The following is a 23,524-nucleotide window of genomic DNA, read 5'->3' on the forward strand; positions in this document are numbered from 1 at the left end:
ACACATGCATTTTGTATTCGCTGTAGACGTCTTGCTAGTTCACCGTTGAGGTCAATATATGTCAAGTCACAGTAGTCTATATGAGACAGAACTAAGGACTCCACGAGTGTTTTTTTTAAATTCTTGTGGTAAAATATTTTTAAGGCAGTACAGCGAGTGTAATGCTGCGTAGGATTTTTTACATATGGCCTTCACATGGTCACTCCAAGTGAGGTTTTCGTCCACAACAACTCCCAGGTCTTTGACCGAAAGCGACAACGAAATGGGGTTTCCTTCGAGAAGAATGTCAGGGATGGAGGACTTCTCTGTTGTGGAAATGAGCTGACGTGAGCCAATTAAAATACATTTCGTTTTCTCAGCATTTACTCGCAGACCGTTTGCCTGAGACCACTTGCAGACGTTCATAATATCATCGTTTAGGGCTTTGATGGCCATATTGATGCTTGTTTTAGGGAACGACAAATAACATTGGACGTCATCAGCGTACAGATGGTAATTAGTGGATTGAAAGTTTCCAGATATATCATTTACGTACATGGAGAACAGCAGCGGAGACAGGACACTACCTTGGGGTACACCGCAATTCGTCGGCAGCCACGACGACTTATTGTCAGAAACGAATGTGCGTTGCTGTCTGGCTGCTAAATATGAGCGAGCCCAGTCAAGAGCGGGTTGGGAAAAGTTGAAATAAGATGACAATTTTGCCAGAAGGATATCGTGGTCTACGGTTTGGAAGGCTTTGCTGTAATCGAGGAGAACTAGCATTGTCAAATATCTCTTATCCATCGCCGACCTTACATCATCCACCACTTTAATGAGCGCTGTGCTGGTGCTGTGATGTGGGCGGAAACCGGACTGGAAGGGGTTTAACAATTTTTTCGATTGCACATAGTTAAAAATTTGCTCGTGAACGATGTTTTCAAATACTTTTGACGAAGTTGGGAGAATACTGATCGGTCGAAAATCTTCAGCTCTTACTGGGTTGGTGATTTTAGCCAGGGGGCGTATGTGAGCGAGTTTCCAAATGCTTGGGAATGTGCCAGTGTACAGGGATGTGTTGAAAATATCTGCAATTGCGGGTGAGATGTGGGTAGCGATATACTTTAACATGTTAATAGAAATTTCGTCTGCTCCGGTTGCATTGGATTTGATTTTATTAATTGTAGTTTGGACCTTTTCATGCGTTATAAAAGAGAAATAGAAACTATTGTTGTTGTTGCTTTTATGAACACTTATGGAGTCGATTGTACGTTTCTTAATTTCAGGATTTATACCTGATACGTTTTGGAAGTGGCCATTTAGTTCTTCTGTGGAGATGCCAACAATTTCATTACTATCATATTTTTTCCCAACGCCGAACATTTTAAGTTTATTCCACAGCGATTTCGGCTGCGATCTGTAGTTTAATAGTTGTCCCGCACATAGTTGAAGCACATATTTAGGGGTGAAATGAGTGCTAATGGAACCTAACCTAACAGGCCTAACCTAACCTCGTAGGCATACCTCGACCCCGTGAATGGATAGTGGGGCTATCGTGAACAGAAAGTGTAAAAAGAAAAAGGTACTTACCCGAAGAGATGCCGGGTGCCGCACCACGATCACGCACCGCGAACGCAAAGAAGCAATCACCATCACCAAATTAGAAGTCGCAAATTATCCCATCCCACAAGTCATTTAGAAAAAACAACCCTCCCCTTTACGGCATGCAGTTGCCAAAAAAATATTATTTCCAATTTCTTAAGTCGCATAAATGAAATCGAATGTCTGAAATGTCCAATCCGCCAATATATCACACAAAGAACATATCGCAATCGCAAATGTTCCTATTGCACAAGTCAATCATAAGAAGAAAAATAAAAAAATCAGACGTGCGCCTGTGACATAAATCGATCATCCGAAATCTTCAGACTTGCGCCTGTGACATGAATGCATCATTCGCCATCATAAAGTTGTGAAAAACCTTTTTGACGTTACGCAAGGAATTTTAATTTAATGAAAAATGTAAGTTTCGTAGCACGTAGATCTAAAAAATTACTTTCCGCGCTATTTAGAAACATCGTTTATTATTAAGAACTAATTTTTGTAACGAGAATATTTGAAATGTGCGAAAAATCGAGGGTGTAGAAAAGGGTACCCGAGCCCATCATTATATGAAATACAAGTAAGCTATAGTTTCTCCTTACCGTCAATGTGAAAACTTTTGATGCTGCAGATGGTAGCACCCACGATCCGAGAAACGAGGGTATTCCATATTGGGCGGATATTCGATATTATGAAGGTTCACCTTACCTTCGAATGCATGTGCATGTTTCTTGCGCTCTGGAATCAGTCCTCTCCTGGCCTTATCTTGTTCTTGCAGCACACATGAGATGCCTTTCTTGGAGGATGAAACCACGCCTCTTCCATTGCTGTAAACTCTGTACACTCAAACTGCCTCAGTTCGTGTCACTTCCGTACGTTTACATGTGGCGCTACTGCAGTCTTCGCAACTTGTTACCATAGATCGCGAACCACTTTCTGCATAACTCTCTTCTATTTTCTTGTCCTTTTGGAAACAAGGACACTTCAACAATTAAGTATAGATTTAGTTGCTAGTATACAATTTATATAAGCACACTGAAGAATTAGATCATTACTTTTAGGTTTCTTAGTCAAAAAAATATTCAAATAAATTAATGGCAATGTGCTTACTTAAATCGCCTTTAGTAGCTAAATCTATACTTAATTGTTAGTGTCCTTGATTGTTAAATACTACTTGTCGAATTCAATACTTAATTATTAAGGATTAAATCTTTCAATTATTGTTTTGTAAAACTCCTTTATCACAAACAAACTCCTTATATTTTAGGGTAGCCCACAATGAGTAGGGGAAGGAAGGGTAAAGTGGCCAGTCTAAGGTTTGATGAATTCTTATCATACCTTTTAAGTCAGCAAAGTTATAGAAACATATACCAATAGTAAGTATAATAACTTTACTTCCAATTTCTATTTTTTTAAAATTCTTGTTGTTTAGAAATGTACGTTACTTTTTTCTTTTTAAAGTATGAAGTGGTCACTTTGCCCGCCTAGGTTGGGTAATGTGGCCAGACCCTTCCCATTTTACCTGCATAGGTAAATAACAAATCACATTGATTCAGAGTGTGTATTTAATCAACACAAGCTGAAGTAATACACATTAAGAATAAATATTATGTTTTTTTAAGTATTATCTTAAGTATGAAATCTTTACAAGATAAAGCAAATAGTAATTCGTAATCAATAGTCTTATCAATAAAGGATTAGGCGTAGGCCTATTTGCAAAATTCGCACTAAAACACATCATCTTCTTCGTCACAACCGGCGCACTCTTCATGTGCCCACTTCTTACATTTTAAACATCTAATCCATCCTTCATTGCCTTTCGAGTCTGTCTGTTTCGTGGCCACTTTGCCCGGAATGACGTCATTACAAAAACTGTGGTCTAACGTTTAACCTACATGACTTAGCGTTTTCAAACACACATCGTTTATAAGGTTATTTCACGCTGATCAAACAGCACAAGAGCATATAATTATAACACTTACTATTGTTTAGTAATAATCAACGATTTGTACCACTTAGCTAAAATTAGACTTGCGAAAAAACAATAAAATGAGTTCACATCTACAAAAGTGCAGCCTCCCGCTTCAAAGTCACAGACAGCATCCGTGGCGACTGTTTCGCCCGGCTCCCGCGTGGCGGAAGCGCTATACAGCGAAGAAAACTCACATGGCCACTTTGCCTGCACTGGCCACTATACCTTTCCTTCCCCTATGTATCATTTCCAGTAACATCATGGAGACAATTCCATGGTCAATGAACACATACAACAAAAAATAAAAGTTCCCTTTCAAGATCAATTCACTGAAATTTTACAGTAGAAGACCTGCATTTTTTGAACATGAATTTGTCTTGTTTGCATGTAGATGTTAATTTTTTAAAAATCTTATATTTTCTTCAAAATGTGATTTTATGTTATTTTCTGATTGGTTTGCCAATTAGTAAAATATTCTGGGGATTTCCCTTATAATTACATTACTTTACCTATTATTCTCCACAAAATATGTTTAATAATTGTCTATGTAAGTACAGAAATATGTGGTGGTTGCACAACTTTGCCACCTAATGAGCAGCCGCCACTGAATATATTTAGTTTTTTTTTAATTTTAAAGGTACAGAGGAGAGGTCACACGTCATCGAGCACACTGACCATATTAGGCTATACTCCAGGTAACATTTGATTAGAAGCTACGTGAGCTCCAATCTGTTTGTGCATAAACCTGTGTCAAAAGTCATCACGCACCCCAGGTATAATGCCTGTATGCCCTTACATGCATTATATAATGATATTTTCCTGAGTTACTTTGAAGCTAAATAATCATAGATTTTAAGTTATTTAACTAGATCTATAGAAAGGGAATGTTACAGAATTATAAACAGCGTACATTCATTTTTTTTAATGTTCAGTACAGTTCAAGCTCCTACAGACAGTAATGATTTTGAAGAAGAAGTAGAATTTGTATCTATGGGTAAACCTTGGCTGCTGTTTTCCGTCAAATTCTTCAGTTCAGGTATTTTCACAGTCAGCTTCCATGTGTAGATAGATTTGTTCGCTCTCGAGTCCACGGTAGGAACTTCCTGATTTACAGATCTTGACGTCTTGCCAGGATTTGCAACTCTTCTTGCAGCAGGCCCCCACGCGGCATCGCCATTATTGCTCGAGAAATCAAATCGGACGTAACTCTTTCCGTCTACCACATAATACTTCTTTGGAGGAGGTGTGATCAAATTATTCCCACTTGCATCAGCACGGGGTTGCAAGAACTGAAAGTGAACGCTGGGCATAAAAGGTTTTTCATCCTTGGACACTGAATCGTTCACGATATCTCTGTATTCTGGCATCATGGCGCTGCTTACAGGCGGCGATGCTTCTTTGTTTGTAGAATTAAGCGTAGTGTTTTTACTTACGATTTCAGGCGAAGTTGGCTCTGAAGAAACTTCAGTATTGTTAGAAGTGTTATTCGCCGTGTAACGATATCTCGCATACTCAGTAGAGTTCAATTTGCGAAACATTCCGTACCCAAAATGTCCACCAGTGTTGCCATATCCACCATTGCTGTTGTAACCGATGAAACATTTCGTCAACACATCTTTGCCACCGAGTAGATATTCATCGTGACTGGCAACGGTGGCGTGGTAATCGTGTGGCCAAGCTTCACATCTATATACACCACCTGTGACAGCGTCCAGTGGCTTCTTTATCAGTAAATTGGATTTGAACGTACCGTTAGCACCTAGAATGTGGATATCGTATGATTTCTTGTCAAACACAGTGGATCCTTCTGCTACTAAAACGCCTCCAGAATATTGGCCTGGACAGGGATACCTCAACCAAATGATATGCTGTAGAAAGAAAAGGCACATAACTAACAAAAGAGACTCGTGCAACATTTCCGAAGAGGGGAATGGATGATATTCAACTTGACGTCATGAAACGTACTCTGGCAAGAAATGGTACAAACAGATTCGCTTATTTTAAGCGAATGAGTAGGGAAAGGATTTTAAGGTGCATAATTATGGTCGGGAAAGGGAAAGAAAGGTTCTGAAAATGTTTTAAAAAACGTGCTGATAAAATGCATTCATTCAATGCTCTCCTTTTCTGCGTCTTCTGTATACCGCGTGAGGCACCTAAAAGTACCACCTGAAATAGCGAAGAAACCAGAAACAGTAGCGATGTGAGGTTTGCGGGAAACAATAATATGAAATAGGGCTCGTAAATCGGAGGTATGGGGTGGGTCGAAAAATATCGACAAATGGGGCATCTGGAGCAAAGTCATATTTTTTTAAATGGAACGATATACAATAACATGCATAATATAAAAGAGCACACGCAGAGAAACACAACGCCGTTGGTCTCATGCATCTACTGCACATGGGAACGAAGATATGGCCATGTGAAAATATGTAAACAAACTAACAAGTGGCCCACTTGACCGTCAGTACCACGGCATGTACAAGTATGAGATGTCGGAAGCCATTGGACAAGATGAAGACAGAGCGTGTTAAAGGAAGAAAAAATACAGTAGACATCGTCAGCACCATGTATTTGACAGTGTTACAGCATAATGAAAATGACCATAACAGTATGTCGAAGAACCACTGCGTAAGAAGCGAAAACCTGTCAAAGTGTGTGCTCAAAGTGGTGGCCGTCAGCTGCGATACAGGCAACGAGGCGCCCACGCAAAGATCGTTGCACAGAATGTAGCATCTCGTAGGGAATGTCCCTACAGGCCGCAGTAATGCGGTGTTGCATATCCTCTGGAGTTGTTGGCACATCCCGGTAGACAATGTCCTTCAGCTTTCCCCACAGGAAAAAGTGTAACGGTGTCAAATCTGGGGAACGAGCCGGCCATTTGACAGGCCCTCCAAGTCCAATCCAACGATTTGGAAATGTATTTTCCACACATGCTGTAGCGCGTCTTTCACTGTGAGCTGGGCACCCGTCATGTTGGTACTACATTTCCCCCCTTGTCTGAAGTGGTATGTCCTCCAATAGTACAGGCAGTTCATGTTGTAAAAACTGTATGTATCGGTCAGCATTCAGTGTCCCTTGTATAAAAAAAGGGCCAATGAGATGTTCACCCACTATACCACACCACACGTTCACACTCCATGGGCGCTGGCGTTCCACTTGGCGAAGCCAATGTGGATTTGTCACCGACCAATAGTGCATGTTCCTTAGGTTGACATTTCCATGATTGGTAAAAGTTGCCTCGTCAGTGAAGAGGATACGTGACAAATCGGGTGTGTCGTGTCGTAACATCCATGTGCAAAACCGAACACGGTCCACAAAATCATTCCCGTGAAGTTCCTGATGGAGGGAGATATGATATGGGTGAAACTTGTGTGTGTGCAGAATGCGCAATACACTTCGCTGACTCATCCCAGCATCCCTGGCAATTTCACGGGAGCTAACGTGCGGATTCACAGCAACAGCGGCGAGAACATTTGTTGCACCTGCCTCACCTGAATGTGGCTTGTTCCGCACACGTGCTCGTGGTGTTACACTTCCGGTGTCTCTTAATTTAATAAATAACTTACCAAACAGACGTCGAGATGGCTGTCGTCTGTCCGGATATCTCTCTGCGTACACACGGTAGGCTTCTGAGGCATTCTTTCGGCATTCCCCATAAATCAGGATCATGTCCGCTTTTTCTATGTTTGTGAACACCATATAACAAGAAATGTTATAATGAACATATTTGTATGTACTTATTTTGGTGTACTTCAATAATTCACGTTAACTTTTGGTAAAATTTCATCAAAGCTGCCACACTACGTTTATCATTCTGTTGGTGGACTTTCTAGTTAAAATCTTGTACACGAAAAGACAACAGTGTAAGGAACGGTTAAAGGAATGATTCATATAATCGGTTCACATACCATGCGGGATTACGGTTTCCGGGCCGATTCTGGACAGAAAAATGGTTGTGTTGGTTATGTGAGTAATGTGACATTCTAATAAGTGGATTTAAGTGAAAACTCGAACTTAATGAGTGAATTTGAAGCAGCTGAGTTCGAAACATTGAACTTATTACGGCGAATTGAAGAGCGGACTCGTTTGTTGACAAACGGGTAAAAGATCGATTCAGTACGTTCGTTCGTCCGGGAAAAGGAAGATGGAAAGCCCATAAGGTTTTGTTCGGACAAGAATATCAAGGAATATCCGAACATCTGGAAATTTGCCATGCAATCCATATGGCGTAAATGATCCATAAAGGTTCAGGAAACATGCAACGCAAAGAATATCGGTTCACCAAGTAAGGATACAGCCGATATTTGATAACTTTGTTGTGCAAGTGATCTACGGATCGTGGTTCGGGCATTGGCTGTAAGTACCAAACTTTATATATTAAGTGCACCCAGACGTCTGTAGGAATAACTGCATTAAAGATTTCTACTTCGCAAAATATGCTAGCATTCGTGTGCGTCGTTAATGGCCATTAATCAGTATGCATCGCACCGTTAGTTTGAGCGGGAAAGCAGCGCGTGGGGTAGCCATATTGGCGTAAAAATACAGCTGATCAGCAATTGCAAACTGTAAATCGTTAAACGTAAATATTCGTTGAATATTCTACTTAATGCACACAATTCATATTATTACTATGTTGTCAGAGTTTTGTTAGCTGAACGAGGGTAAAACATTGTGCTGCATATGGATATAACTATGCCTGCTGTAAGCACGAAAAGTTGAAGTTTTGTAGAAGTGTTTCAATATTGAATACACGATTTATTAAGGACTAAATAATTAATGTAGGTTCAAGCGAGGTATAAACAAAGTTCTGTTATTGAATTTCTTTAATAATATCCACAAAAGTAATCGATAGAATTTGTCGAATTAATTGTGCTGGATTATTAGGTCATGAGATGACAGCCTAAAACAGCTGATTCATTGTATCATATTTTCTTTTGTTATTTTAGTCACAGGGAGTAATAATTTTCTTCAAGTTGAATGAAACAATATGTAACCTGCTATAGGGCACAGTAGGTAAATTGAATGCTATAAGTACTGAAAATTAGTTTATTGGTTTATTTTCCTCTCTAGTAATAATAAAACATATTAATATCTCATATCATTGTGTTGACATTTATCAAAACAACCTTCTGTGCATTATGAATATACATATATGAATTAATGTAAATGTTGCTTTTCAGGAAGAAGTTCATTTTGTGCTGGTCACTTAAGTATGAATAATGCCCAGTAATATTTTGACAGTTGGGTTATCAATTAGGTCAGGCTAAAGGGTTATGTTCACTGAAGTTCAGATCTTAATCTATGCACACAGCCTCCCTTGGGTAACTTTTCTTGAGACCCAGTCTTCTGTACATCAGCTGATATTAACACAAGCGAGTCAGGTCCAAGAGAGAGGGTAAAATTGTATGGTGAATCAAAATTTTATCAATTGGAATGGGAATTGTTGTTTACTATTCAGTTTTCATGAACCGTAAATAGTATGCGAGTTATTCAGTTTCACATATAGGGTGAACTGATGTAAATTGGCACTTCAATCACAGAAAATACAATTTCAGTTGGGTGTAACTTACTTGTTTCTCTACGAATTTCATGTAATTGAATGAAGTGAACATGTATGCAAATTTTTACTTTATTGCTTAGTATGCCTATTGATACGTAATCCTGTAGATTATCGGACACAGCAACCAGCGCTACCAGAGTAATGGGTTACATTGAAATTGTGGGCAGAATTAAACTAATTTCAGTGTTCATCTAAATGGGATTGTTCGTAATGTGGTAGTTTCCATTTAGCATACCTATTCATCAAGGCGACGAAACTCCCATAGTGTGTACTGGCACACGTTGAGTACGTCACATTAAGATTACGAGACGTCAGTGTTAAAAGTTTTATAGGCATTAAGCAAATTTTTATTTTAATTTTTGGGCAAAAAAAAAAAGATGGGAACGGAAAACGAACCTGTGACGTTGGAATCGTTGTTCGCGTTCATCAAGCAGAGTGATGAAAGGAATGATCAACGGTTCCAAGCGTCAAAAGCAAGTATTGAGTTGCTGAAGTCAGAATTAAATGACAGTAAGCAATTGCTGAAGTCAGAATTAAATGACAGTAACCAATTGCTGAAGTCAGAATTAGATGACAGTAACAAAGTGCTGAAGTCTGAACTTACTGCTCACACTAGTAGGTTGGTGGGAAAACTTCAGTCAGACCTCAGTGATACCAGCAAATGTATCTTAGACTTGCAACAAGACGTGGTCAAAACAAGTGAGGGTCTTCATGATCTCACTTTGACAGTATCTCAATACAGATTAGAATGCATGAGTAGAGCTGAAGGGTTAGACAGGAAGTATGATGAATTGGCACGTAGGTTAGATTCGGAAGTACAGGGTGTGCAGAAATCGTTGGAACAAATTAAAACTGATAACGAAAGTCACATTAGATCTTTGGAAGGGCAAATTGTTGAAAAGGTTTTGGTTAAGATTGCAGGTAGAAGTCAGGACTCCAATCGAGTTTCTAAGGATTATCAATTAGGAAAGTCGATCAGTGATAGTGAAGTGGTAGTGGTAAAGAGGGAGTCTCAATCATCCTCTCAACCGGTTGTGCATGTTTCTTCTCAGCACCTAGGGTCGGAAACTTCGGTTGTGAATACTCTGCCGCCAGAAGTTATGGTAACACTAAAGTCTCTCGAAAATTCTATGGATAGGGTTAGCAGAGTTATGGCCAACTGGGAGCAGGGGAGTCCTCGTAAGGTATTTGAAATACAGAATAGTGGAGAAAAACCGGTTAAGGGTAAAAGTGATCGCTCAGTAACTGAATTCACTGGGGTGGGTCGTTTGGATAAGGCCACTTCCACAGACAATTCGGATGCAGTGAATGTCAAGTCAGGTATAATGCGGAAACCATTTGCGGGCTATTGTGTTTCTAGTGCAGAGTCATCGACTGATGCTGAGAAATCTTGGAGAGTTAATTCAGCGATAAGTAAGAAGGGTTACCTAAAAACCAGGCACAGAAGATCTAAAATGTGTGGGTTTGGGGAAAAAGATGATGATCCGAAGGGAGTGAATGAAGGGAAGAAGGAACAATCTGATTTTAATGCTCTTCATGGTGTTGCTCCTGTGAAAGCATATAGCATAAAGCCTCAGGACTTAGTAAAGTTCCCGAAATTCAATGGCTTGATCACGAATGTAACTCCAACCGAATTCCTGGAAAAGGTAGAGGAACTTTTGGAGTTATATGGAATTGATCAAGCACATTACATTAAATATGTTCCTAAACTATTGACCGAAAGTGCGAAGCTCTGGTTTTCAGAGAGAAAAGCTCAGTTGGTTTCTTATGATGCATTTAAATTGGAATTCATAAGCCATTATGATAGTTCTAGATGGCGTAGTACATGTCTTGCCAAAATCTTGAACTCTCCTTACCAGAAAACCTCTGAGGAAAGTGTATTACAGTATTTTTCTAAGAACTTCAAGTTGCTACGTTCAATACAACCTAAGGCAGAAGAGTCTCATATTGTTGCTCAATTAGGCTCACTTTTGCCATATAAATTGAGGGAGCACTTCGTAATGCAAGACATATCGTCATTTGCAGATGCCACGCATGCTATAGAAAATTTTGAATCGTTAAGGGATTTACCCATGAAGCGAGATCTAGCTCCGCTTCAAAAGGGCAAAAGCTTTAAAACTGGGGTAAACAAAGTCACGATCGCCGCGTCTCAGGGTTCTGAGGTGAAGGGTAAACCAGGGGCTCAGACTTTAAAGACTTCACCCACTAGCGTTAGAAAGAACACAAATTTCAGTCCCAATTCGAAACGACGTTTTCAGTACAATAGAGATTCAGCCGAAGATTCCTTGTTGGGAAACGGAGACCAACTCACATCGTAGGAGGTGATGTGGGTTTAGGCATGAATAAACCTCCAGTTAATAGGGTTGCGTCTGCGTTATCTCAAAGAAGTAAGGAAGCAGAACAACAAACAAGTGCTATTCAACCGTTGTTAGAAGGGAAACAATTAATCGGCGACAGTATGTTACTCAGAGTAGCTCAGAAGTTTGGTAATTATCAGTTCAATTTCGATGAGCAAGGAAATCGCAGGATAGGATTAACAGTCAGTGGACAAACTACCGAGCAATTAAACGGCAGGTTAAAGTCGTGCTCAAAATTGGCTGACTCAGTGATAGTTATGATAGGTACGAACGATATACTTAACTTTCAGACGGAAGAAACTATAAAGCGCAACTTGTCGGAGACGCTGGAATTGTTGAAAGGAAGGACAAAGGAGATCAATTGGTTGACCCTACCTCCCATAGCACGTATTATGCGTAACAAAAGTTCCAATGTCTGGCACAAATGGAAAGGGATTAATGATTTCATAGCCTCGTTTCATAATGCAAGAAATGTCAAAGTACACGATATCTCGTCTTTGTTTTTTGATAGCTCGGGTGAAATTCGATATGACGTTTATGAAGAATATTTGGGAAATCCTTCGCGGGGAAAAGTTGATCGAGTACATTGGAACAGAGAAGGAATGTCTCAGGTTCTCAATTTCCTTAGGAAAAGGGGAATTTTAAGAAAGATAGGACAAGGGGTTTCCGAACCTGGTTCTCAAATCATAGTTGAAGCTGAGATCCATGCGATGGACGAGCCATCCAGGGAATGTCCAAGTTCGGAAAACCGGAGAGGAGCTCTTACCGTTGGGCAGGGGGTGAGGGCAAGATAAAACATCCTGCTATATTTTTGTACATATTAATGATGTTGGTGAAGGGAGTGATATCGACGATTCAATTAGTTTAGGAATACCAATTAATGCTGATTCTCAGCGACATACATCAGCTTTGATCAGGATAACTATTTTAGGCAAACCTTATGACGCCCTCTGTGATAGTGGCGCTGAGGTGAGCCTGCTTGAATTCGAAGCGTGGAAATCAATTTCATCCTTGATCTCTAGGCCAAGGTTGGAATCGGCTTCCAACATTAAATTAATAGATTATTCTGGTACAAAATCAAAATCTGTTGAAGGGATTGTTAAGTTAATGATCAATTTGGGGGGTTATGATTACTATGTACGATTTGTTGTGGTTAAGAATTTAAATGTACCAGTTTTGTTGGGCTTAGATGTAATTTACGGATTACAAGGGGAACTTAATTTTGATGAAGATGCATTTTTCTATAGTACTCCTAACGGTAGAACATTTTTAAAATTTACTCCTCTCAAAGATGTGGACACCATTGAATCGGATATGGTGATAACTAACGTTTCTTCGGAACTTGATCATGCCGCAGTTGAGCATTCAAATTTCGAACTTAAAATTGAAGAATCGCTAAGTTTGGAAGGCGATTCAAAGTTAAGATTCAAAGAAATGTTAAGCGTTTTTGAACAAATCTTTTCTGACACTCCGGGTTTGTGCAAAGAATATGTACATCGTATGGAACTAGATACTGATGCACCAATCGTCGCGAAGAATTATCCCATTCCTTACGCATACAGGGATAGAGTGAGGGAACAATTGAATCAAATGCTAGCATGGGGAATAATCGAACTGTCTGATTCAGAACATAGATCGCCTTTGTTAGTAGTCCCAAAACCTCATGGAGGGATTCGTCTATGTGTAGATTTAAAAAGAGTAAATCAGCACGTGAGACCAATGCAACTTACACCTATGAAAGTTAACGAGCTCTTGACGTCATTTCTAGGCTGTAAGTTCTTTACTTCGCTCGACTTGGGGAATGCATATTGGCAGGTGCCTCTGCATGTTGATAGTCGCAAGTTCACAGCGTTTGCTTTTGAGGGTATACTGTATCAGTTCAAAAGGGTGGTATTTGGTTCTGTGAACGGCACTGCGGTGTTTGTAGATGTTATGAATAGAGTGTTGGGTTCCTTCTTGGACTTTGTGGTGGTGTACGTGGATGACATCATCATAAAGTCTAAGGATTTTGAGTCGCATCTAAAGCATGTGAAATTGGTTTTGGAAAGGCTAGGGCGTGCAGGTTTCACGTTAAAGCTGGAGAAGTGTAGGTTCGCAGTAAAAGAGTTCAAATTTTTGGGACACGTCATTTCCACACAGGGTTTTACAAAAGATCCGTCTTATGTAGAAAGCATTGTTAACTTGCGTAAGCCGGAGAATTTGAAACAACTTCAAAAGATCTTGGGATGTTTCAATTGGTTGGCAAAATATATACCGAACTATGCTCTCATAGCACATCCCATGTATGCTCTGTTAAAGTTGAAGACGAAGTGGCAATGGACCGCAGAGGCTGAGGAGGCTTTTAAACGCTTAAAGTCATTGGTGGTCCAAGAGGTCACTCTCAATTTTCCAGATTTCGAAGAAAAGTTCTACATCCAGACGGATGCATCTCTGATTGGAATAGGGGGTTTTTGCTATCAGGTTATAGAGGGGATTATGAAACCTTTAGGCTTCGTCAGCAGATTGCTAAGATCCTACGAGAAGTCATACACTTCTACTGAAATTGAGGTGTTGGCTATTTTATACACCATTGGGAAATTTTCTACATACCTTAAGGGTAGGCAATTTATTGTAGTTTCCGATCACAAAGCTCTTACTTGGTTGGAATCTGCTCACTCTTGGAATGCCAGACTAACCAGGTGGTTCATTCAGATACAGCAGTACTCCTTTGTCGTCCAATACTGTAAAGGTTCAGAGAACGTGCTGGCTGACACACTGAGCAGGAATTTTCCTGGTGTTCCAGACACGCACTATTTGATTAATGTCTCAACCGTCTTACGGTCGGTCAAGGAAATTTTCTCTCAAGAGGAGTTAATCTCCTTGCAGAATGATGATGCCGATTTGAAGCAAATCATTTACCATTTAAAGGGTATTAAAGGGGATTTAAACTCTCGTTCTAGGTCATGGAATGAAACGTACAGTTTAGATAATGGTGAATTGTACATAAAGGACTTTCATGTAGACTCACGGTACAGGATTTGCATTCCTATAAAGTTAATTGGAAAGGTATTAATAGGTTGTCATGATGACATGGGGCATTTTGGTGTGGCAAAAACCTTGTCGCAGATATACCAAGCTTTTCACTGGAAGGGTATGAAGTCGGACATCAAGTCCTACATTAAAAATTGCGAGTTGTGCTAGCGTACTAAACCTAACAAGCATCCGGCTAAATATATTGCTAGATCACATGTAATGGATAAGCCAGGGCAACTGTTGTTTATTGACCTGCAAGGCCCATTCACTTTAGGACCAAAACGAGAAAGGTTTCTTTTCACGGTCTTGGATGCGGCATCGCGGTACTTGGTGGCTTACCCCGTTACTAACAGCAATGCAAAAACCGTTGTGAATAAATTATCGCAAATTTACTTCGTACATTTGGGGGTTCCAAAACAAATAGTCTCTGATAATGGGCCTCAATTTAAGTCAAACATTTTTCAAGAAGCAATGAAAGCATGGGGTGTACAACTCATATACACTCCAGTGTATCATCCGTGTTCTAACCTTGTTGAGCGCTATCATTCGGAATTGAATCGCCTGATGAGAGTGCTGTGTAGTTCAAATCATGCAAAGTGGCCACAGCACGTTGCTGAAGCCTTATATCTCTTGAACGGTTCAATCACTCCTCAAACGGGATATTCTCCTTCGGAACTCAGGTTAAATATGCCGAGGAGATTGACCGACATACCGCTTTTGGACGTGGGTAATAATGCGACCTGGGATGGCAAATTGGTTATGTCAAATTTAACCAGTTTCGGCAAAAGACAGGAAAGGTTGAGAAAACTTAATGCCAAAAAGGCAGCTAATCCTAACGTTGAGGAGGGGAATTTGATCTTCGTAAAAAATCAAAATCCTGGTGGCATGAAAGATAGGGTAATCAAGAAATATTGCGAACTCTTTCTTGGGCCCTACATTTGTGTTAAAAATAACGGTGATTCAACACTTTCGTTGATTGATTGTGTCACTGGGGAAAGAGTGAACAATCAATCTATTGAACACTGCAAATTATGGAAGTGTTCAATGGATAAATTGAGGTATTGGGTGATAAAGGTGCAGGACTTGAATCTGGTTGGAATAGAGGAGTTGCTTCAGAAATTAATGGATTCCTGTGAGTCAGGAAAATTCTGTGGTCAGGGTTCAGAACGTCAATGAGGAAAATGATCATTGGCAGTTTAATTTTCTTTGTGAGTCAAGTGAGTAGTGCCTGTGGCGGGCAGATTTGTCAAGTTGGTACTATTTCGCGGCGGGCCAGAACAAAAGAATAATTCCTATTGTCTCTATATCACTTGGCGATTCTTAAATGGAGAATATGCATGTTGGTTGTTTGCTCAAAGCAATTATTGGTTTTAGTCGATGGTGGGACTGGTATTTTAGGGAATTTATGGCACGTTTGAGACAGTTACGCTCCAACGCATATAAGGCAGTATGCTGGAAGTACTTTTCGGTAGAGTCAGGCTCAAACATTGATCTTATTTTGTGCCAAGATGACGGCAACAGGAATTTGTGTCGAGCTTGATCTTTAGTCTCGTACAAAGTAGTTGAACAGGTGATGTCAGGTGTCGATGAAGGGTTGACAAGATGGCTTCTGCGGTTGTGTGGTCTAAGTGGGCTAGTGTCAGCGGCGGACTGAATGGTCAAGTGGACATAACCTTGCGGCGAGACGGCACGCAAACTGTGGAGTTCAATTTTAAGTCAATACCAGTTCAAGGGCACGTGTATGGGGTGACCAGTACGAATTCAACTTCTTTCCTTCTGTAGGAACTATTGTAATCACCACGCTTTAAAGATAGGGTGAATGTAAATAATATAAAGGAACGGTCATTATAGATATAAGGTGATTTGTGTAAATGTAAATATTCTGTGTTTTATACTTATATGTAATAGTGTGAGTAGTTATGTTGTGTGTAGGTTGTATAGGTAGTTGTATATTATTTGGGTTCAGCCTCTTGTTGGGCGCCAATTATAACAAGAAATGTTATAATGAACATATTTGTATGTACTTATTTTGGTGTACTTCAATAATTCACGTTAACTTTTGGTAAAATTTCATCAAAGCTGCCACACTACGTTTATCATTCTGTTGGTGGACTTTCTAGTTAAAATCTTGTACACGAAAAGACAACAGTGTAAGGAACGGTTAAAGGAATGATTCATATAATCGGTTCACATACCATGCGGGATTACGGTTTCCGGGCCGATTCTGGACAGAAAAATGGTTGTGTTGGTTATGTGAGTAATGTGACATTCTAATAAGTGGATTTAAGTGAAAACTCGAACTTAATGAGTGAATTTGAAGCAGCTGAGTTCGAAACATTGAACTTATTACGGCGAATTGAAGAGCGGACTCGTTTGTTGACAAACGGGTAAAAGATCGATTCAGTACGTTCGTTCGTCCGGGAAAAGGAAGATGGAAAGCCCATAAGGTTTTGTTCGGACAAGAATATCAAGGAATATCCGAACATCTGGAAATTTGCCATGCAATCCATATGGCGTAAATGATCCATAAAGGTTCAGGAAACATGCAACGCAAAGAATATCGGTTCACCAAGTAAGGATACAGCCGATATTTGATAACTTTGTTGTGCAAGTGATCTACGGATCGTGGTTCGGGCATTGGCTGTAAGTACCAAACTTTATATATTAAGTGCACCCAGACGTCTGTAGGAATAACTGCATTAAAGATTTCTACTTCGCAAAATATGCTAGCATTCGTGTGCGTCGTTAATGGCCATTAATCAGTATGCATCGCACCGTTAGTTTGAGCGGGAAAGCAGCGCGTGGGGTAGCCATATTGGCGTAAAAATACAGCTGATCAGCAATTGCAAACTGTAAATCGTTAAACGTAAATATTCGTTGAATATTCTACTTAATGCACACAATTCATATTATTACTATGTTGTCAGAGTTTTGTTAGCTGAACGAGGGTAAAACATTGTGCTGCATATGGATATAACTATGCCTGCTGTAAGCACGAAAAGTTGAAGTTTTGTAGAAGTGTTTCAATATTGAATACACGATTTATTAAGGACTAAATAATTAATGTAGGTTCAAGCGAGGTATAAACAAAGTTCTGTTATTGAATTTCTTTAATAATATCCACAAAAGTAATCGATAGAATTTGTCGAATTAATTGTGCTGGATTATTAGGTCATGAGATGACAGCCTAAAACAGCTGATTCATTGTATCATATTTTCTTTTGTTATTTTAGTCACAGGGAGTAATAATTTTCTTCAAGTTGAATGAAACAATATGTAACCTGCTATAGGGCACAGTAGGTAAATTGAATGCTATAAGTACTGAAAATTAGTTTATTGGTTTATTTTCCTCTCTAGTAATAATAAAACATATTAATATCTCATATCATTGTGTTGACATTTATCAAAACAACCTTCTGTGCATTATGAATATACATATATGAATTAATGTAAATGTTGCTTTTCAGGAAGAAGTTCATTTTGTGCTGGTCACTTAAGTATGAATAATGCCCAGTAATATTTTGACAGTTGGGTTATCAATTAGGTCAGGCTAAAGGGTTATGTTCACTGAAGTTCAGATCTTAATCTATGCACACAGCCTCCCTTGGGTAACTTTTCTTGAGACCCAGTCTTCTGTACATCAGCTGATATTAACACAAGCGAGTCAGGTCCAAGAGAGAGGGTAAAATTGTATGGTGAATCAAAATTTTATCAATTGGAATGGGAATTGTTGTTTACTATTCAGTTTTCATGAACCGTAAATAGTATGCGAGTTATTCAGTTTCACATATAGGGTGTACTGATGTAAATTGGCACTTCAATCACAGAAAATACAATTTCAGTTGGGTGTAACTTACTTGTTTCTCTACGAATTTCATGTAATTGAATGAAGTGAACATGTATGCAAATTTTTACTTTATTGCTTAGTATGCCTATTGATACGTAATCCTGTAGATTATCGGACACAGCAACCAGCGCTACCAGAGTAATGGGTTACATTGAAATTGTGGGCAGAATTAAACTAATTTCAGTGTTCATCTAAATGGGATTGTTCGTAATGTGGTAGTTTCCATTTAGCATACCTATTCATCAAGGCGACGAAACTCCCATAGTGTGTACTGGCACACGTTGAGTACGTCACATTAAGATTACGAGACGTCAGTGTTAAAAGTTTTATAGGCATTAAGCAAATTTTTATTTTAATTTTTGGGCAAAAAAAAAAAAAAGATGGGAACGGAAAACGAACCTGTGACGTTGGAATCGTTGTTCGCGTTCATCAAGCAGAGTGATGAAAGGAATGATCAACGGTTCCAAGCGTCAAAAGCAAGTATTGAGTTGCTGAAGTCAGAATTAAATGACAGTAAGCAATTGCTGAAGTCAGAATTAAATGACAGTAACCAATTGCTGAAGTCAGAATTAGATGACAGTAACAAAGTGCTGAAGTCTGAACTTACTGCTCACACTAGTAGGTTGGTGGGAAAACTTCAGTCAGACCTCAGTGATACCAGCAAATGTATCTTAGACTTGCAACAAGACGTGGTCAAAACAAGTGAGGGTCTTCATGATCTCACTTTGACAGTATCTCAATACAGATTAGAATGCATGAGTAGAGCTGAAGGGTTAGACAGGAAGTATGATGAATTGGCACGTAGGTTAGATTCGGAAGTACAGGGTGTGCAGAAATCGTTGGAACAAATTAAAACTGATAACGAAAGTCACATTAGATCTTTGGAAGGGCAAATTGTTGAAAAGGTTTTGGTTAAGATTGCAGGTAGAAGTCAGGACTCCAATCGAGTTTCTAAGGATTATCAATTAGGAAAGTCGATCAGTGATAGTGAAGTGGTAGTGGTAAAGAGGGAGTCTCAATCATCCTCTCAACCGGTTGTGCATGTTTCTTCTCAGCACCTAGGGTCGGAAACTTCGGTTGTGAATACTCTGCCGCCAGAAGTTATGGTAACACTAAAGTCTCTCGAAAATTCTATGGATAGGGTTAGCAGAGTTATGGCCAACTGGGAGCAGGGGAGTCCTCGTAAGGTATTTGAAATACAGAATAGTGGAGAAAAACCGGTTAAGGGTAAAAGTGATCGCTCAGTAACTGAATTCACTGGGGTGGGTCGTTTGGATAAGGCCACTTCCACAGACAATTCGGATGCAGTGAATGTCAAGTCAGGTATAATGCGGAAACCATTTGCGGGCTATTGTGTTTCTAGTGCAGAGTCATCGACTGATGCTGAGAAATCTTGGAGAGTTAATTCAGCGATAAGTAAGAAGGGTTACCTAAAAACCAGGCACAGAAGATCTAAAATGTGTGGGTTTGGGGAAAAAGATGATGATCCGAAGGGAGTGAATGAAGGGAAGAAGGAACAATCTGATTTTAATGCTCTTCATGGTGTTGCTCCTGTGAAAGCATATAGCATAAAGCCTCAGGACTTAGTAAAGTTCCCGAAATTCAATGGCTTGATCACGAATGTAACTCCAACCGAATTCCTGGAAAAGGTAGAGGAACTTTTGGAGTTATATGGAATTGATCAAGCACATTACATTAAATATGTTCCTAAACTATTGACCGAAAGTGCGAAGCTCTGGTTTTCAGAGAGAAAAGCTCAGTTGGTTTCTTATGATGCATTTAAATTGGAATTCATAAGCCATTATGATAGTTCTAGATGGCGTAGTACATGTCTTGCCAAAATCTTGAACTCTCCTTACCAGAAAACCTCTGAGGAAAGTGTATTACAGTATTTTTCTAAGAACTTCAAGTTGCTACGTTCAATACAACCTAAGGCAGAAGAGTCTCATATTGTTGCTCAATTAGGCTCACTTTTGCCATATAAATTGAGGGAGCACTTCGTAATGCAAGACATATCGTCATTTGCAGATGCCACGTATGCTATAGAAAATTTTGAATCGTTAAGGGATTTACCCATGAAGCGAGATCTAGCTCCGCTTCAAAAGGGCAAAAGCTTTAAAACTGGGGTAAACAAAGTCACGATCGCCGCGTCTCAGGGTTCTGAGGTGAAGGGTAAACCAGGGGCTCAGACTTTAAAGACTTCACCCACTAGCGTTAGAAAGAACACAAATTTCAGTCCCAATTCGAAACGACGTTTTCAGTACAATAGAGATTCAGCCGAAGATTCCTTGTTGGGAAACGGATGCCAACTCACATCGTAGGAGGTGATGTGGGTTTAGGCATGAATAAACCTCCAGTTAATAGGGTTGCGTCTGCGTTATCTCAAAGAAGTAAGGAAGCAGAACAACAAACAAGTGCTATTCAACCGTTGTTAGAAGGGAAACAATTAATCGGCGACAGTATGTTACTCAGAGTAGCTCAGAAGTTTGGTAATTATCAGTTCAATTTCGATGAGCAAGGAAATCGCAGGATAGGATTAACAGTCAGTGGACAAACTACCGAGCAATTAAACGGCAGGTTAAAGTCGTGCTCAAAATTGGCTGACTCAGTGATAGTTATGATAGGTACGAACGATATACTTAACTTTCAGACGGAAGAAACTATAAAGCGCAACTTGTCGGAGACGCTGGAATTGTTGAAAGGAAGGACAAAGGAGATCAATTGGTTGACCCTACCTCCCATAGCACGTATTATGCGTAACAAAAGTTCCAATGTCTGGCACAAATGGAAAGGGATTAATGATTTCATAGCCTCGTTTCATAATGCAAGAAATGTCAAAGTACACGATATCTCGTCTTTGTTTTTTGATAGCTCGGGTGAAATTCGATATGACGTTTATGAAGAATATTTGGGAAATCCTTCGCGGGGAAAAGTTGATCGAGTACATTGGAACAGAGAAGGAATGTCTCAGGTTCTCAATTTCCTTAGGAAAAGGGGAATTTTAAGAAAGATAGGACAAGGGGTTTCCGAACCTGGTTCTCAAATCATAGTTGAAGCTGAGATCCATGCGATGGACGAGCCATCCAGGGAATGTCCAAGTTCGGAAAACCGGAGAGGAGCTCTTACCGTTGGGCAGGGGGTGAGGGCAAGATAAAACATCCTGCTATATTTTTGTACATATTAATGATGTTGGTGAAGGGAGTGATATCGACGATTCAATTAGTTTAGGAATACCAATTAATGCTGATTCTCAGCGACATACATCAGCTTTGATCAGGATAACTATTTTAGGCAAACCTTATGACGCCCTCTGTGATAGTGGCGCTGAGGTGAGCCTGCTTGAATTCGAAGCGTGGAAATCAATTTCATCCTTGATCTCTAGGCCAAGGTTGGAATCGGCTTCCAACATTAAATTAATAGATTATTCTGGTACAAAATCAAAATCTGTTGAAGGGATTGTTAAGTTAATGATCAATTTGGGGGGTTATGATTACTATGTACGATTTGTTGTGGTTAAGAATTTAAATGTACCAGTTTTGTTGGGCTTAGATGTAATTTACGGATTACAAGGGGAACTTAATTTTGATGAAGATGCATTTTTCTATAGTACTCCTAACGGTAGAACATTTTTAAAATTTACTCCTCTCAAAGATGTGGACACCATTGAATCGGATATGGTGATAACTAACGTTTCTTCGGAACTTGATCATGCCGCAGTTGAGCATTCAAATTTCGAACTTAAAATTGAAGAATCGCTAAGTTTGGAAGGCGATTCAAAGTTAAGATTCAAAGAAATGTTAAGCGTTTTTGAACAAATCTTTTCTGACACTCCGGGTTTGTGCAAAGAATATGTACATCGTATGGAACTAGATACTGATGCACCAATCGTCGCGAAGAATTATCCCATTCCTTACGCATACAGGGATAGAGTGAGGGAACAATTGAATCAAATGCTAGCATGGGGAATAATCGAACTGTCTGATTCAGAACATAGATCGCCTTTGTTAGTAGTCCCAAAACCTCATGGAGGGATTCGTCTATGTGTAGATTTAAAAAGAGTAAATCAGCACGTGAGACCAATGCAACTTACACCTATGAAAGTTAACGAGCTCTTGACGTCATTTCTAGGCTGTAAGTTCTTTACTTCGCTCGACTTGGGGAATGCATATTGGCAGGTGCCTCTGCATGTTGATAGTCGCAAGTTCACAGCGTTTGCTTTTGAGGGTATACTGTATCAGTTCAAAAGGGTGGTATTTGGTTCTGTGAACGGCACTGCGGTGTTTGTAGATGTTATGAATAGAGTGTTGGGTTCCTTCTTGGACTTTGTGGTGGTGTACGTGGATGACATCATCATAAAGTCTAAGGATTTTGAGTCGCATCTAAAGCATGTGAAATTGGTTTTGGAAAGGCTAGGGCGTGCAGGTTTCACGTTAAAGCTGGAGAAGTGTAGGTTCGCAGTAAAAGAGTTCAAATTTTTGGGACACGTCATTTCCACACAGGGTTTTACAAAAGATCCGTCTTATGTAGAAAGCATTGTTAACTTGCGTAAGCCGGAGAATTTGAAACAACTTCAAAAGATCTTGGGATGTTTCAATTGGTTGGCAAAATATATACCGAACTATGCTCTCATAGCACATCCCATGTATGCTCTGTTAAAGTTGAAGACGAAGTGGCAATGGACCGCAGAGGCTGAGGAGGCTTTTAAACGCTTAAAGTCATTGGTGGTCCAAGAGGTCACTCTCAATTTTCCAGATTTCGAAGAAAAGTTCTACATCCAGACGGATGCATCTCTGATTGGAATAGGGGGTTTTTGCTATCAGGTTATAGAGGGGATTATGAAACCTTTAGGCTTCGTCAGCAGATTGCTAAGATCCTACGAGAAGTCATACACTTCTACTGAAATTGAGGTGTTGGCTATTTTATACACCATTGGGAAATTTTCTACATACCTTAAGGGTAGGCAATTTGTTGTAGTTTCCGATCACAAAGCTCTTACTTGGTTGGAATCTGCTCACTCTTGGAATGCCAGACTAACCAGGTGGTTCATTCAGATACAGCAGTACTCCTTTGTCGTCCAATACTGTAAAGGTTCAGAGAACGTGCTGGCTGACACACTGAGCAGGAATTTTCCTGGTGTTCCAGACACGCACTATTTGATTAATGTCTCAACCGTCTTACGGTCGGTCAAGGAAATT

The 23,524-nt window shown here is 39.7% G+C and overlaps 1 protein-coding gene across 1 annotated transcript in view; it reads right to left on the minus strand.

Annotated features, from left to right (window-relative positions):
• Positions 1-4,491: 4,491 nt before the first annotated feature.
• Positions 4,492-23,524, minus strand: part of LOC145979361 (uncharacterized) — a 42,071-nt gene continuing 23,038 nt past the window's right edge. Inside the window, exon 3 of the mRNA XM_083112224.1 lies at positions 4,492-5,421. Within this exon, the coding sequence (XP_082968350.1) occupies positions 4,492-5,421 (930 nt within the window). The remainder of the gene's footprint in view (positions 5,422-23,524) is intronic.

Source organism: Lepisma saccharinum, chromosome 26 (genome assembly GCF_977018435.1).
Source record: "Lepisma saccharinum chromosome 26, izLepSacc3.1, whole genome shotgun sequence".
NCBI lineage: Eukaryota > Metazoa > Arthropoda > Insecta > Zygentoma > Lepismatidae > Lepisma > Lepisma saccharinum.